General features: G+C 48.8%; 1 protein-coding gene across 2 annotated transcripts in view; it reads right to left on the bottom strand.

Moving 5' to 3' along the window:
• The window catches only part of RILPL1 (Rab interacting lysosomal protein like 1), an 83264-nt gene that overhangs the window by 31231 nt on the left and 36936 nt on the right, over positions 1-15097 (bottom strand). For both annotated transcript variants that reach the window (XM_075322765.1, XM_075322767.1), the window contains exon 6: positions 14623-14715. In XM_075322765.1, coding sequence (XP_075178880.1) covers positions 14623-14715 — 93 coding nt within the window. The remainder of the gene's footprint in view (positions 1-14622; positions 14716-15097) is intronic.

Here is a 15097-nt window from a genome sequence, read left to right as displayed (position 1 = left end):
AAAATTCTTTGTTTTTAAGACACATGCGTATTCTCCGGTACATGTCACACTGACACACGCATCACACCAGTGCGCGGTCTGTGTGACACCAGAGCTGCTGGCAATAAACAGACATGTTGCCATGTGGAGCACACGGAGAGCGTGAAAACACAGACGTCTGCGCAGACACATTGATTTTAATGGGTCTACATGTCCGTGTCTCTGGTACATGTGCAAATGGACTTCACACATACCGGAAACACATATGTGTGAAGGAGGCCTTATACAGAGCTCATGAATATGCTGGACTACCTGGCAGCAGGCCAAGTAGTAATTTAATGATAATTTACAGCTGATTAAACAATGATTTTTTTTTTTTAATCAAAACTACACTAAGCAGCCCAGTAAGTGATACCGCTGGAATCAGTATCTCTGCCCCTACATTATGCTGCTCTCATTAGGTGGCAAAACCCTGGTGAAAGATTCCCTTTAAAGATCTGTAATTCCTAAACCCTTACTAATACAGTATTAGGATGTGAATGTCATCAAACCAAAGCTGGGAGTCTGCACTTTAAGCTGATATTGATTATATAACCATCTTGAATATGTTTTGATAAACAGCTAAAATGCCAAAAGCTTAGATCCAGAAATATTTGGACAGTGACACAACTGTGTTTGTTCTGACTGAATTATAGGGAGATATTTTAGTAGTCAATAGGAGAGTTATGAAAATGGTCTACAAGAAAAGCTGCCATTGTTGTCGATAACCAATCACAACATTGCTTTATAACGGTGGAAGGGGGTAAACGTCCGTCCCGCAAGCCACATGCGGCTCAAGATTACCTTTTCTACGGCCCCCGAGCAGATTCCCGGGGGCAGCAGTGCTCCGGCCGCTGCTGCGCTCTTGCTGGCTATCGGCCCTTTAAATCCCCACATGCACATACCAATGGGCTCTCTCACTGGCCAGTACTAGAGTGCTGAGGAGTTACTTTGTGGTCGGTTTTAGCGCTCTGCGCTTCCATCCCCCAGCAGCTTCAGTCCGGCACTGTGTGCCCTGCGCTTCTTCTCCGGCGCTGTATGCTCGCCCTCCGACACTGTGTTCCTTGAACCCGCTCCGACACGGTGGGCAGCTCCGAGTGCTGTGTGTCACCTCCAGTGTTCCCTCTAATGCTGTGTACCACCCCCAGTGCCATGTGCCCCCTAGTGATGTCTGTGCTCCGCAAGTCCTGTCCGTGTCCCCCAGTCTCCCCCCCCCTCCCCCAGTGATGCCTGTGCCTCCCTAGTGAAACCATGTCACCCCCTAGTGATGTCTGGGGCCCACAGTATGCTGTTCAAACTGCAGCCTTTTTGTGGCAGAACTTTGGGTTTTGCACTGCAAAGCTGAGTTTTTGACTAAAGTTCTGCCACAAAAAGGCTGCAGTTTGAACTGCATAGTGCGGTTTAGAAAACAAACTTCTCATAGACTTTGCTTGAAAAGCAGAACACATCCATTCTGGCATTAAACGCTGCAGTTGAAAAAGCAGGTAAAAAGCAGGTAAAAAGCAAAGTGCGTTCTTACCCTTACAGATTAATAATGATGGGTTGGTCGCCTAGATGTCTTCTATTACTAATCTATGGCTTTGTGGTAGCTATGAGCTGTCATTAACCCCCTTATATTACCCAGATTGCTACTGCACCAGGGCAAATCGGGGTGAGCCAGGTAAAGTGCCGGGATTGTCTCATCTAATGGCCTTGACAATTCTGGTTAGTTGTAGGCTGTTATTTTTAGGCTGAGAGGGAGCTACAAGAACAATGGTTCTCCACAGCCTGAGAATACCAGCCTCCAGCATGGGGTCCCTCTTATTTTGATATATAGCCAAGATAAGCAAACAGCTGGGGGCTGCAGCAGCCTGACTTGTGTGCTGGGTATCATGATATGAGGGGACCGTACGACTATTTTTTTTATTTAAAAATTATTTTTACACTACAATACACACGCACACACAGACATGCTGTTACACAGGGTGAAGTGCGGTCTGACTGCAAGTAGAGATGCTGGGACTGTCGGTGGGCGGGGGATGCAGTGCATATGTATAAGTGGCCCCGAAAGTAGTGTTAAGCCATGTGCCCACGGGAAAAAGTGACTGCCAATTTTGCCGCGGAAAACCCGCGGATTTTCCAGATAAATTTGCGGGTTTACGCAAATACAGACACTCCCCATGTTATCCTATGGGATTTGGGGAGTGCTGTATCAATGCTGCAGTATTTGCGGCTGCGGAAAATGCTGCGGATTTCCAGCAGCTGCAGATAACTGCATGTCCATTATTCATGTGGAATTATCTGCAGAATTCCCGCTCCTCCACTATGGAAATACAGGGTGGGAATTCCGCACGTTTTCCACAGGTTTACCGCAACAACTCCGCAGATATACCGCAGCAATGGATAGCTGCGGATTCCGGGGACTTGCTGCGTGAACCTGCAGAAATACCTGCAGAAAAGTCCGCAGGTACGATCTCCCGTGGGCACATGGCCTTACAACCATGCGGGAGACTCTGTAAAGTAGAACGCTCCTTATCCCCATGTTCTTTTTCCATTATTATTTAAATAGGCTGGATCACGACAGTTACACAGAGTTTCCGGGGTCGGTGCACAGATACTAGGTATCCTGCACAGATCCCAAATTTTACAGTCTGGGTTCGCCTATTACTTCTTATTGACAATGTGTCAGATGACAGCAGGAATTTAAGCAACATCACAGCTCTCCCCAGCAAAGTTTTAAACAAATTATAATTTAATTTAGATTGTGTCGCATGACTTAAGGCCCCGTCACACTAAGCAACATCGCTAGCAACATCGCTGCTAACGAACAACTTTTGTGACGTTGCTAGCGATGTTGCTGTGTGTGACATCCAGCAACAACCTGGCCCCTGCTGTGAGGTCGTTGGTTGTTGCTGAATGTCCTGGGCCATTTTTTAGTTGTTGCTGTCCTGCTGTGAAGCGCAGATCGCTGTGTGTGACAGCTAGACAGCAACAACTAAATGTGCAGGGAGCAGGAGCCGGCTTCTGCGGAGGCTGGTAACCACAGTAAACATCGGGTAACCAAGAAGCCCTGTCCTTGGTTACCCGATATTTACCTTTGTTACCAGCCTCCGCCGCTCTCAGCTGTCAGTGCCGGCTCCTGCTCTGTGCACATGTAGCTGCAGGACACATCGGGTTAATTAACCCGATGTGTGCTGTAACTAGGAGAGCAGGGAGCCAGCGCTCAGTGTGCGCTGCTCCCTGCTCTGTGCACATTTAGCTGCAGTACACATCGGGTAATTAACCCGATGTGTGCTGTAACTAGGAGAGCAGGGAGCCAGGGCTAAGCGGTGTGCGCTGCTCCCTGCTCTCTGCACGTGTAGCTCCGTGCGCTGGTAACCAAGGTAAATATCGGGTTGGTTACCCGATATTTACCTTAGTTACCAAGTGCAGCATCTTCCACGCGGCGCTGAGGTCTGGTCACTGGTTGCTGGTGAGCTCACACCAGCAACTCGTGTAGCCACGCTCCAGCGATCCCTGCCAGGTCAGGTTGCTGGTGGGATCGCTGGAGCGTCGCAGTGTGACATCTCACCAGCAACCTCCTAGCAACTTACCAGTGATCCCTATCGTTGTTGGGATCGCTGGTAAGTTGCTTAGTGTGACTGGACCTTTATTGATTCACCCTTGCATCTGCTTTACTGATTTTCTATACAGGGCTTACTGGAAATTAAACTACCAACGTTCCCGCCCCCCCTCTTGATCCCAGAGGAGGTGCCTTAATTAGCTCCCACTTTTCCAGTCCACCTGTGGATAGCATACAATTATTGGCATTTGCAGTACCTACTACACTTTGATCAAAGTCTTTCACTTGATCCCTCTCCCTACAGTATTTAGAGTATACATACTGTATATGATTGAAAGCACGAGTGTATCGAGTTTTTTTTTTTTTTTAAATCTTTTGATTTGACAGGTTTTAAACAGGGTCCTTGTCCTCTACCAACAACTCCAACACTTGTCAATAAAATTATGGAGTTTCCTCAATAATTATACAAGTGTGAGAGCCAGAGTTTGGCTTCTTTTATTGTTCGATATAAAGTACAATGTTTGGAAAAATTCTACAAATAAATCTAAAATCCCCCCCATTACATAGTTACTTAGGTTGAAAAAAAAAAAAAGACCCAAGTCCACCTAGTTCAACTCCATATATGTGGTATAGCGGTGTCCAAAATAGTCATTACAAGTATCACAATCTATAAATGAACCCAATTCTAAAATCGCTTTAATGAGAAGAAAAAATAAAAAATATAATTATTTATATATATATAATATATATATATATAAATAATTATATTTTTTATTTTTTCTTCTCATTAAAGCGATTTTAGAATTGGGTTCATTTATAGATTGTGATACTTGGGCTTGATAATGGGCTATCAGGTCTTATAAGTACACCCTTGATTCCACCAAACTGGCATGTGTGGCCCAAAAAGAGCCATATTTGAGGAGATTAAGTTTTTTAACCTAAGATGTATACTTTGTATTGGTGGAAGAAGTTAATAGATATATCAGAGGCTTTATTTCGTAATATGGTAGAATGTGAGCAATTACACATCACGGAGCAATTTGGCTTTGAAAAAAAAAGAAACAATACTTCACATGCAGTACCTAGGTATTATTCTAGCCCCCAATAAAACCACTATAAATTGAACTATACACCGCTCATGCAGAGTTTCATCAGAGACCTTAACAAATGGGCCCCTATTTCCCTACCCTGGCTAGGCAGAATTCATTCTATAAAGATGGTTAGACTTCCCAGATTTTTATATCTATTTTGATCTTTGCCCATCAATATTAGCGCAAAAAAACCAAACATTCTCTGATAAATCACAGAAAGCGGGCCTCCTGAGATACTGTCTTACGGCCGGCACACATGGTGATCCCGACACACTGGAGATCGATTGGGGTGCCTTCTGTGAGGGAGTGGTTTGCGGAGATGGCCATCATTCACAGGATGGAGTCCCTCATGGCAGAGACCAATGACTCAGTGGATAAATTCCTTAGGGAATCAAGAGCCAGCGACCAGGGGGTCCAGATCCTATCATTTCAGAACCTTATTGGTAACTCAGAACATGTGTTACGTTAGTCCAATGTAGCGGCCCGAGTACTGGGGAAGTAATCCCCACCATGCCTTCCCTCCCTCTCTGTCTGCTGCTCTTCTTTCCTCCCTTCCCTTCTTTTCCTTATCTTTCCCTCTTGCTACTTCCTTTTCTCCTTGGTTCTCGTTAAATCTTCAAATTTTTTTTTTTTTTCGGCAGTAGCCTCGTTTTGGTTGAGGCGTATTTCTCCTTTGGAAGGAGACTGTTCGTATTATAAAATGTAGTTACAGGTCCTTTGCGTGCCTTGTGATAGTTTGTAAGAGAGGATGTATTAGTTAGGACGTGGCTTATACTCTTCTCTGTAAGTTGACATGAAGTAATCACTTATTTGAATCTTTTTTTTTTCCTGTAAATTCTCTTGTTTACTTTAATAAAGAAAGATTAAACACAAAAAAAACAATTCTCTGAAATCCATAAGCTCATCTCAAACTATATTTTGCAAGGACGAAGGCTGAGAAAAAAGGTTAAAAACCATGTTTCTCCATAAGAAGTTAGGAGGTTTGTCTCTCCCAAATTTCGCTCTCTATTACAAGGCGGCTCAAGCTGCCCAACTGGCAGTAGTCTCGGCCCCATATAATGGGCCAAGGTGGGTCAAACTTGAAAACACATTTTTAGCCCCTCACTCATTAAGCAGGCATCCTATGGATTCCAGACCCCCTCCCAGACAACTTGGCACACATGTATCCCTATACCTTTCACTCCCTCTGCCTCTGGAGATGGCTCAGACAACACCACAAGCTACAATCATGCCCCTCTCCCTTAACTTCGTTATGTCACAAGCCATTGTTTCCCCAAGGTCTTGAGCAACAAGCTTTTGTCTGGTGGAAACTAAAAGGGGATCACTACATTACAACACATTAGGAATATTAATAACAAAAGTATTGTCTAGAGCTGACTTTATCAAAAAATATATGACACGCCACCCAGAAAGGCAATGAGGATTAACTAAGTATTACATTTTGGAAACTCGAGGTACAAATAATATACCCCCTATCTTTTTTGAATCATTTGCTGCCAATAACCCCTTTGGAAAGAAGGGAATTTTGTTTACTTACCGTAAATTCCTTTTCTTCTAGCTCCAATTGGGAGACCCAGACAATTGGGTGTATTGGCTATGCCTCCGGAGGCCGCACAAAGTATTACACTAAAAGTGTAAAGCCCCTCCCCTTCTGCCTATACACCCCCCGTGCTCCCACGGGCTCCTCAGTTTTGGTGCAAAAGCAAGAAGGAGGAAAAAAATTATAAACTGGTTTAAAGTAAATTCAATCCGAAGGAATATCGGAGAACTGAAACCATTCAACATGAACAACATGTGTACACAAAAAAACAGGGGCGGGTGCTGGGTCTCCCAATTGGAGCTAGAAGAAAAGGAATTTACGGTAAGTAAACAAAATTCCCTTCTTCTTTGTCGCTCCATTGGGAGACCCAGACAATTGGGACGTCCAAAAGCAGTCCCTGGGTGGGTAAATTAATACCTCGTAATAGAGCCGGAAAACGGCCCCTTCCTACAGGTGGGCAACCGCCGCCTGAAGGACTCGTCTACCTAGGCTGGCATCCGCCGAAGCATAGGTATGCACCTGATAGTGTTTCGTGAAAGTGTGCAGGCTCGACCAGGTAGCCGCCTGACACACCTGCTGAGCCATAGCCTGGTGCCTCAAAGCCCAGGACGCGCCCACGGCTCTGGTAGAATGGGCCTTCAGCCCTGAGGGAACCGGAAGCCCAGCAGAACGGTAAGCTTCGAGAATTGGCTCCTTGATCCACCGAGCCAGGGTTGATTTGGAAGTCTGTGACCCTTTACGCTGGCCAGCGACAAGGACAAAGAGTGCATCCGAGCGGCGCAGGGGCGCCGTACGAGAAATGTAGAATCTGAGTGCTCTCACCAGATCTAACAAGTGCAAATCCTTTTCACATTGGTGAACTGGATGAGGGTAAGGAGATATCCTGATTGAGATGAAAGGGGGATACCACCTTGGGGAGAAATTCCGGAACCGGACGCAGAACCACCTTGTCCTGGTGAAACACCAGGAAAGGGGCTTTGCACGACAACGCTGCTAGCTCAGACACTCTCCGAAGAGAGGTGACTGCTACTAGGAAAACCACTTTCTGCGAAAGGCGTGAGAGAGAAATATCCCTCATTGGCTCGAATGGTGGTTTCTGAAGAGCCATCAGCACCCTGTTCAGATCCCAGGGTTCTAACGGCCACTTGTAAGGAGGAACGATGTGACAAACCCCCTGCAGGAACGTGCGTACCTGTGGAAGTCTGGCTAGGTGCTTCTGGAAAAACACAGAGAGCGCTGAGACTTGTCCCTTAAGGGAGCCGAGCGACAAAACCTTTTCCAGTCCAGATTGAAGGAAGGACAGGAAAGTGGGCAAGGCAAAAGGCCAGGGAGAAAAACCCTGAGCAGAGCACCATGACAGGAAAATTTTCCACGTCCTGTGGTAGATCTTGGCGGACGTTGGTTTCCTAGCCTGTCTCATAGTGGCAATGACCTCTTGAGATAATCCTGAAGACGCTAGGATCCAGGACTCAATGGCCACACAGTCAGGTTGAGGGCCGCAGAATTCAGATGGAAAAACGGCCCTTGAGATAGCAAGTCTGGTCGGTCTGGTAGTGCCCACGGTTGGCCGACCGTGAGATGCCACAGATCCGGGTACCACGACCTCCTCGGCCAGTCTGGAGCGACGAGGATGACACGGCGGCAGTCGGCCCTGATCTTGCGTAACACTCTGGGCAACAGTGCCAGCGGAGGAAACCCATAAGGGAGCTGAAACTGCGACCAATCCTGAACTAAGGCGTCTGCCGCCATAGCTCTGGGATCTTGAGACCGTGCCATGAACGTCGGTACCTTGTTGTTGTGCCGGGACGCCATGAGGTCGACGTCCGGCACCCCCCAGCGGCAACAGATCTCCTGAAACACGTCCGGGTGAAGGGACCATTCCCCTGCGTCCATGCCCTGGCGACTGAGATAATCTGCTTCCCAGTTTTCCACGCCCGGGATGTGAACTGCAGAGATGGTGGAGGCCGTGGCTTCCACCCACATCAAGATCCGCCGGACTTCCTGGAAGGCTTGCCGACTGCGTGTGCCGCCTTGGTGGTTGATGTATGCCACCGCTGTGGAATTGTCCGACTGAATTCGGATCTGCTTGCCTTCCAGCCACTGCTGGAACGCTTTCAGGGCAAGGTACACTGCCCGTATTTCCAGAACATTGATCTGAAGTGAGGACTCTTGCTGGGTCCACGTACCCTGAGCCCTGTGGTGGAGAAAAACCGCTCCCCACCCTGACAGACTCGCGTCCGTCGTGACCACCTCCCAGGATGGGGGTAGGAAGGATTTCCCCTTCGATAATGAAGTGGGAAGAAGCCACCACCGAAGGGAAGCTTTGGTCGCCTGAGAGAGAGAGACGTTCCTGTCGAGGGACGTCGGCTTCCTGTCCCATTTGCGAAGGATGTCCCATTGAAGAGGACGCAGGTGAAACTGCGCGAAAGGGACTGCCTCCATTGCTGCCACCATCTTCCCCAGGAAGTGCATGAGGCGCCTCAAGGGGTGTGCCTGACCTTGAAGGAGAGATTGTACCCCCTTCTGTAGCGACCGCTGCTTGATCAGCGGAAGCTTCACTATCGCTGAGAGGGTATGAAACTCCATGCCAAGATATGTCAGCGATTGGGCCGGTGTCAGATTTGACTTTGGAAAATTGATGATCCACCCGAAACTCTGGAGAGTCTCCAGAGTAGCGTCGAGGCTGTGTTGGCATGCCTCTTGAGAGGGTGCCTTGATCAGGAGATCGTCCAAGTAAGGGATCACCGAGTGACCCTGAGAGTGGAGGACCGCTACTACAGTAGCCATAACCTTGGTGAAAACCCGTGGGGCTGTTGCCAGGCCGAACGGCAGTGCCACGAACTGCAGGTGTTCGTCTCCTATGGCGAAGCGCAAGAAGCGCTGGTGCTCTGGAGCAATCGGTACGTGGAGATAAGCATCTTTGATATCGATCGATGCAAGGAAATCTCCTTGGGACATTGAGGCGATGACGGAGCGGAGGGATTCCATCCGGAACCGCCTGGTCTTTACGTGTTTGTTGAGCAGTTTCAGGTCCAGGACAGGACGGAAAGACCCGTCCTTCTTTGGGACCACAAACAGGTTGGAGTAAAAACCGTGACCCTGTTGCTGAAGAGGAACAGGGACCACCACTCCTTCTGCCTTCAGAGTGCCCAGCGCCTGCAGAAGAGCCTCGGCTCGCTCGGGAGGCGGGGATGACCTGAAGAATCGAGTCGGGGGACGAGAGGTGAACTCTATCTTGTAACCGTGAGACAGAATGTCTCTCACCCAGCGGTCTTTTAACCGTGGCAACCAGGTGTCGCAAAAGCGGGAGAGCCTGCCACCGACCGAGGATGCAGATTGCGGAGGCCGAAAGTCATGAGGAAGCCGCTTTGGTAGCGGCACCTCCGGTGGTCTTTTTAGGACGTGACTTAGACCGCCATGAATCAGAGTTCCTTTGATCTTTCTGAGGCCTTTTGGACGAGGGGAATTGGGACCTGCCTGCGCCCCGAAAGGACCGAAACCTCGACTGCCCCCTCCTCTGTTGGGGTATGTTTGGTTTGGGCTGGGGTAAGGATGTATCCTTCCCCTTGGATTGTTTGATGATTTCATCCAAACGCTCGCCAAACAATCGGTCGCCAGAAATTGGCAAACTAGTTAAGCGCTTTTTGGAAGCAGAATCTGCCTTCCATTCCCGTAGCCACAAGGCCCTGCGGAGGACCACCGAATTGGCGGATGCAACCGCCGTACGGCTCGCAGAGTCCAGGACAGCATTATTAGCGTAAGACGCCATTGCCGACATCTGAGCGGTTATGGACGCCACCTGCGGCGCGGAAGTGCGTGTGGCTGCGTCAATTTGCGCTTGACCTGCTGATATAGCTTGTAGCGCCCATACGGCTGCGAATGCTGGGGCAAAAGAAGCGCCGATAGCTTCATAGATGGATTTCAACCAGAGCTCCATCTGCCTGTCAGTGGCATCTTTGAGTGAAGCCCCATCTTCCACTGCAAGTATGGATCTAGCCGCCAGTCTGGAGATTGGAGGATCCACCTTGGGACACTGAGTCCAACCTTTGACCACGTCAGGGGGAAAGGGATAACGTGTATCCTTAAGGCGCTTAGAAAAACGCTTATCTGGACAATCATGGTGATTCTGGACTGCCTCTCTGAAATCAGAGTGGTCCAGAAACCTACTCGCTGTACGCTTGGGAAACCTGAAACGGAATTTCTCCTGCTGAGAAGCTGACTCCTCCACCGGAGGAGCTGAGGGAGAAATATCCAACATTCGATTGATGGACGCAATAAGATCGTTCACTATGGCGTCCCCGTCCGGAGTATCAAGATTGAGAGCGGCCCCAGGATCAGAATCCTGATCAGCTGTCTCCGCATCATCAACCAGAGATTCCCCCCGCTGAGACCCTGAACAATATGATGATGTCGAGGGAATCTCCAAGCGAGCTCGCTTAATCGGTCTGGGGTTGGGGTCCGTGTTAGAGCCCCCAGCCTGGGATCTATGAGATACCCCGGGGGGACATTGTTGGTCCAACTGAGGGGGGCCAGGGAACAATGATTCAACGGAGTCCCTGTGCTGAGATACCGGTCTGGACTGCAAGGCTTCTAGTATCTTAGCCATAGTTTCAGAGAGTTTATCCGTAAAGACTGCAAACTCCGTCCCTGTCACCTGGAGAGTGTCAGCAGGTGGCTCCCCCTGGGCCCCTCTTAGCAGAGGCTCCGGCTGAGCAAGTGCAGTAGGGGCCGAGCAGTGCGCACAATGAGGGTCAGTGGAACCTGCCGGTAGCGGCGTCGTACATGCGGCGCAGGCAGCATAGTAAGCCTGTGTTTTGGCACCCCTGTCTTTTGTGGGCGCCATGCTATTGTCTTCCCTGAGCAACACAATAGGGATATATAGCCAGAAAACAACTGTGCACTATACAGTGTAAAGTATATACCATAAACATATAATTACACTTCTGCACAATGGGGCTAGCACCACAGGTGCTGCTTACCACCCGCTTAAAGCGGTTGTGAGGCCACCAGAATCCCTGCCTGGGTCTCCCAGAATTTGTCCCCCTCTGCAGCGTCCGAGGAGCTGACAGGAATGGCTGCCGGCGTCCTGAGGAGAGGAGGGAGCCGTGGGCGTGACCCAGAAAGTGCGGGAACTGGTGCCCCACAGTGCACAGTGAGGGGGGTGGAGTATGCAAAGCATTCTCCAGCCCTCATTGCTGCTCGTCTGTACAGCGTCCCGCCCTTCCCCTGCTTGTCAGGGCTGTGGGCGGGAGGAAGAAAGACTAGGCCGCAAAAGCCGGGGACTCGAGTAATAAGCGCGGCCGCCGTAAAAGCGCGGCCGCGCGGAAGTCCCCGGCGCACTACAAGTCCCAGCCGCGCCTCAGTGTTAAACATGGCGGCGGCGGTCAGCGCGGTAGTCCCCCTACATAAACACACTCAGCGACGCTGAGTGTGTAATGGCACATTTAACCCGGTCAGCGCCGCGGTCCCCGGTGCACTAGCACACCCAGCAATGCTGGAGTGTTGCTGTGCTCGGTCCCCACGGGGACACAGAGTACCTCCAAGTAGCAGGGCCATGTCCCTGAACGATACCCGGCTCCTATCCAGCAGGCTCCCAGGAGTTGTGGATGAAGCACGGTCTCAGTGCCTGGAGACCGATAGGATCCCACTTCACCCAGAGCCCTAAGGGGGATGGGGAAGGAAAACAGCATGTGGGCTCCAGCCTCCGTACCCGCAATGGATACCTCAACCTTAACAACACCGCCGACAAGAGTGGGGTGAGAAGGGAGCATGCTGGGGGCCCTATATGGGCCCACTTTTCTTCCATCCGACATAGTCAGCAGCTGCTGCTGACCAATCTATGGAGCTGTGCGTGCATGTCTGCCTCCTTCGCACAAAGCATAAAAAACTGAGGAGCCCGTGGGAGCACGGGGGGTGTATAGGCAGAAGGGGAGGGGCTTTACACTTTTAGTGTAATACTTTGTGCGGCCTCCGGAGGCATAGCCAATACACCCAATTGTCTGGGTCTCCCAATGGAGCGACAAAGAAAGGAATTATTTCCTGGCTCTATTCCTCCATTATCACCCTCCAGACCCAGTAAAATTGCCCTTTGTGACACAATGGGAAAATGACCTGACTATCAATTCCCCCGGAAAAATGGCACCTCTGCTGTACTACACTCACTAAAGGCAGCCATCAATCTTCCCTCACAGAAACGGCAGGTAAATGGCTCCATAGAGTATATTATGTCCCGGCTAGGCTTAAGGTCCAGTCACACTAAGCAACTTACCAGCGATCCCAACAACGATAGGGATCGCTGGTAAGTTGCTAGGAGGTTGCTGGTGAGATGTCACACTGCAACGCTCCAGCGATCCCACCAGCAACCTGACCTGGCAGGGATCGCTGGAGCGTGGCTACACAAGTTGCTGGTGAGCTCACCAGCAACCAGTGACAAGCCCCCAGCGCCGCGTGGAAGCTGCTGCGCTTGGTAACTAAGGTAAATATCGGGTAACCAACCCGATATTTACCTTGGTTACCACCGCACGGAGCTACACGTGCAGAGAGCAGGGAGCAGCGAACACTGAGCGCTGGCTCCCTGCTCTCCTAGTTACAGCACACATCGGGTTAATTACACGATGTGTGCTGCAGCTAAATGTGCACAGAGCAGGGAGCAGCGCACAATGCTTAGCGCTGGCTCCTTGCTCTCCTAGTTACAGCACACATGGGGTTAATTTCCCGATGTGTGCTGTAGCTACATGTGCAGAGAGCAGGGAGCAGCGCACACTGAGCGCTGGCTCCTTGCTCTCCTAGTTACAGCACACATGGGGTTAATTTCCCGATGTGTGCTGCAGCTAAATGTGCACAGAGCAGGGAGCAGCGCACAATGCTTAGCGCTGGCTCCTTGCTCTCCTAGTTACAGCACACATGGGGTTAATTTCCCGATGTGTCCTGCAGCTACATGTGCACACAGCAGGAGCCGGCAGCACAGGCAGTGAGAGCGGCGGAGGCTGGTATCAAAGGTAAATATCGGGTAACCAAGGACAGGGCTTCTTGGTTACCCGATGTTTACATTGGTTACCAGCCTCCACAGAAGCCGGCTCCTGCTGCCTGCACATTTAGTTGTTGCTGTCTCGCTGTCACACACAGCGATCTGTGCTTCACAGCGGGAGAGCAACAACTAAAAAATGGCCCAGGACATTCAGCAACAACCAACGACCTCACAGCAGGGGCCAGGTTGTTGCTGGATGTCACACACAGCAACATCGCTAGCAACGTCACAAAAGTTGTTCGTTAGCAGCGATGTTGCTAGCGATGTTGCTTAGTGTGACGGGGCCTTTAAACGTCTTTACCCACATGTATCAGATCAATGCTTCAGGGGGCTGTGGCATGATTGGAGATATAGATCAAATATGGTGGGACTGCCCAAGAGCTCAAGCCTTCTGGAACAATGTTAAGCAACTAATCCACAATACCTCGAGAAGCAACCTATATCTGTGCCCATCCACCCTTTTACTAGGAGATAAGCCAGTGGGACTAGCCAACAAATCATTCGGTCTTCTTTGCTACATTACTATAGCGGCAAAAATTCACCTTGCCTCTAAATGGAAAACCTCTCATTTGTTGATTCAGGCAGTAAGGGATAGACTTGATAAGATAAATGTTATATGAGCGTATAGAAGCAACACGGTCAGCCAACTTGGAAAATTTTATAGCTTTATGGATCCCCTTGGTAGATTCCCATTAGGGTTGCGGCAACAACCTCAAGTATTGCGCCTATCCTCATGAGCCACCTCCGCCTTGAGAGGCCTATGGATATGTAGCTCTGACCCCAGTGAAATGGAACAGGTGCAAGTCAACTCTCCCACCTCCCCCTCTTTCCCTATAATCTCTATGTCAGTCTATTTTCTTTTTACCTCTCCCTATGTAGCTTGTATTACATTTTCTGTTCCTTTCTCACTTTTTTTTTTTTTAATATTTTTTATTTTCTGGTTTATTTTTCTTATAATAAGTACTTTCACTCGCAGTAACCCCAGATAGGGGGAAGTATTTGAATTGTTTGTATTGTATTGTTGAAAAATCAATAAAATATTTGAAATAAAAAATGTAAGTCTTAAAAAAAAAAAAAAAACAAAAACAAAAAACCCCAACAACTTATATGTCTTGTCAAGCACACCGACCATGCTCCAATCAGTCCATCGATTCATTTTCACAACTGCCTACGACACCATCCTGCTCTAAACAATATTGTCTATTTAATATGGATCTTACAGTGTTTTTTATTAGGGGTTTTTTTGGGAAGGGGGGGAGGGGGTAAGAAATTCATAAATTATATATAAAGAACCGTATAACACACAAATAAAGTCTGGGTGATAACAGTAAAACAATTACAAAGGTCTCTAACAATATAACAGGTTAGCTAAAAGTATCACATAAATCAGAAGATCTTTACTTACAGCCTTTTGATTCCAGACTCCTGTGGGTTGGAAGGTTTGGGGTGAATTACAGGGGATGACTGGGGAACTTTGTTTTCCTCATCTGCTTCCTCACTGGAGACACAAAATGATGTCAGAATAATTTATCAGACTGTGAAAACCATACAAGAAAAGCAATAATAACTAAATACCTCTGCATATAACACAAACATGTGGCACTGAGTCAACTAACCAAAAATGGGAGTCAGACAAAATTTTAAAGGGGTTGTTCAGATTAGAAAAACAAATTTCAATCTACCTTAATAGAGAGTTTGGTATTAACAGACAGGGGCCCTGCTCAGGACGCTCATTTGTCTGTCACGAGTATCTCCGGCTCTGGAGGACCCTGATCATCCTGCACTACATACACAATCTAAGATTCTAATAGGCACGGTGTAATACTACATTTCTCCTGTGGAGGAGCTGCAGGAAAATCAAACACTAGCTTTCCCAATTT

Source organism: Anomaloglossus baeobatrachus, chromosome 1 (assembly GCF_048569485.1).
Source record: "Anomaloglossus baeobatrachus isolate aAnoBae1 chromosome 1, aAnoBae1.hap1, whole genome shotgun sequence".
In the NCBI taxonomy this organism is placed as follows: Eukaryota; Metazoa; Chordata; class Amphibia; order Anura; family Aromobatidae; genus Anomaloglossus; species Anomaloglossus baeobatrachus.
Note: the sequence above shows the minus strand (reverse complement) of the source record. Positions and strands in the feature narration are given on the sequence as shown.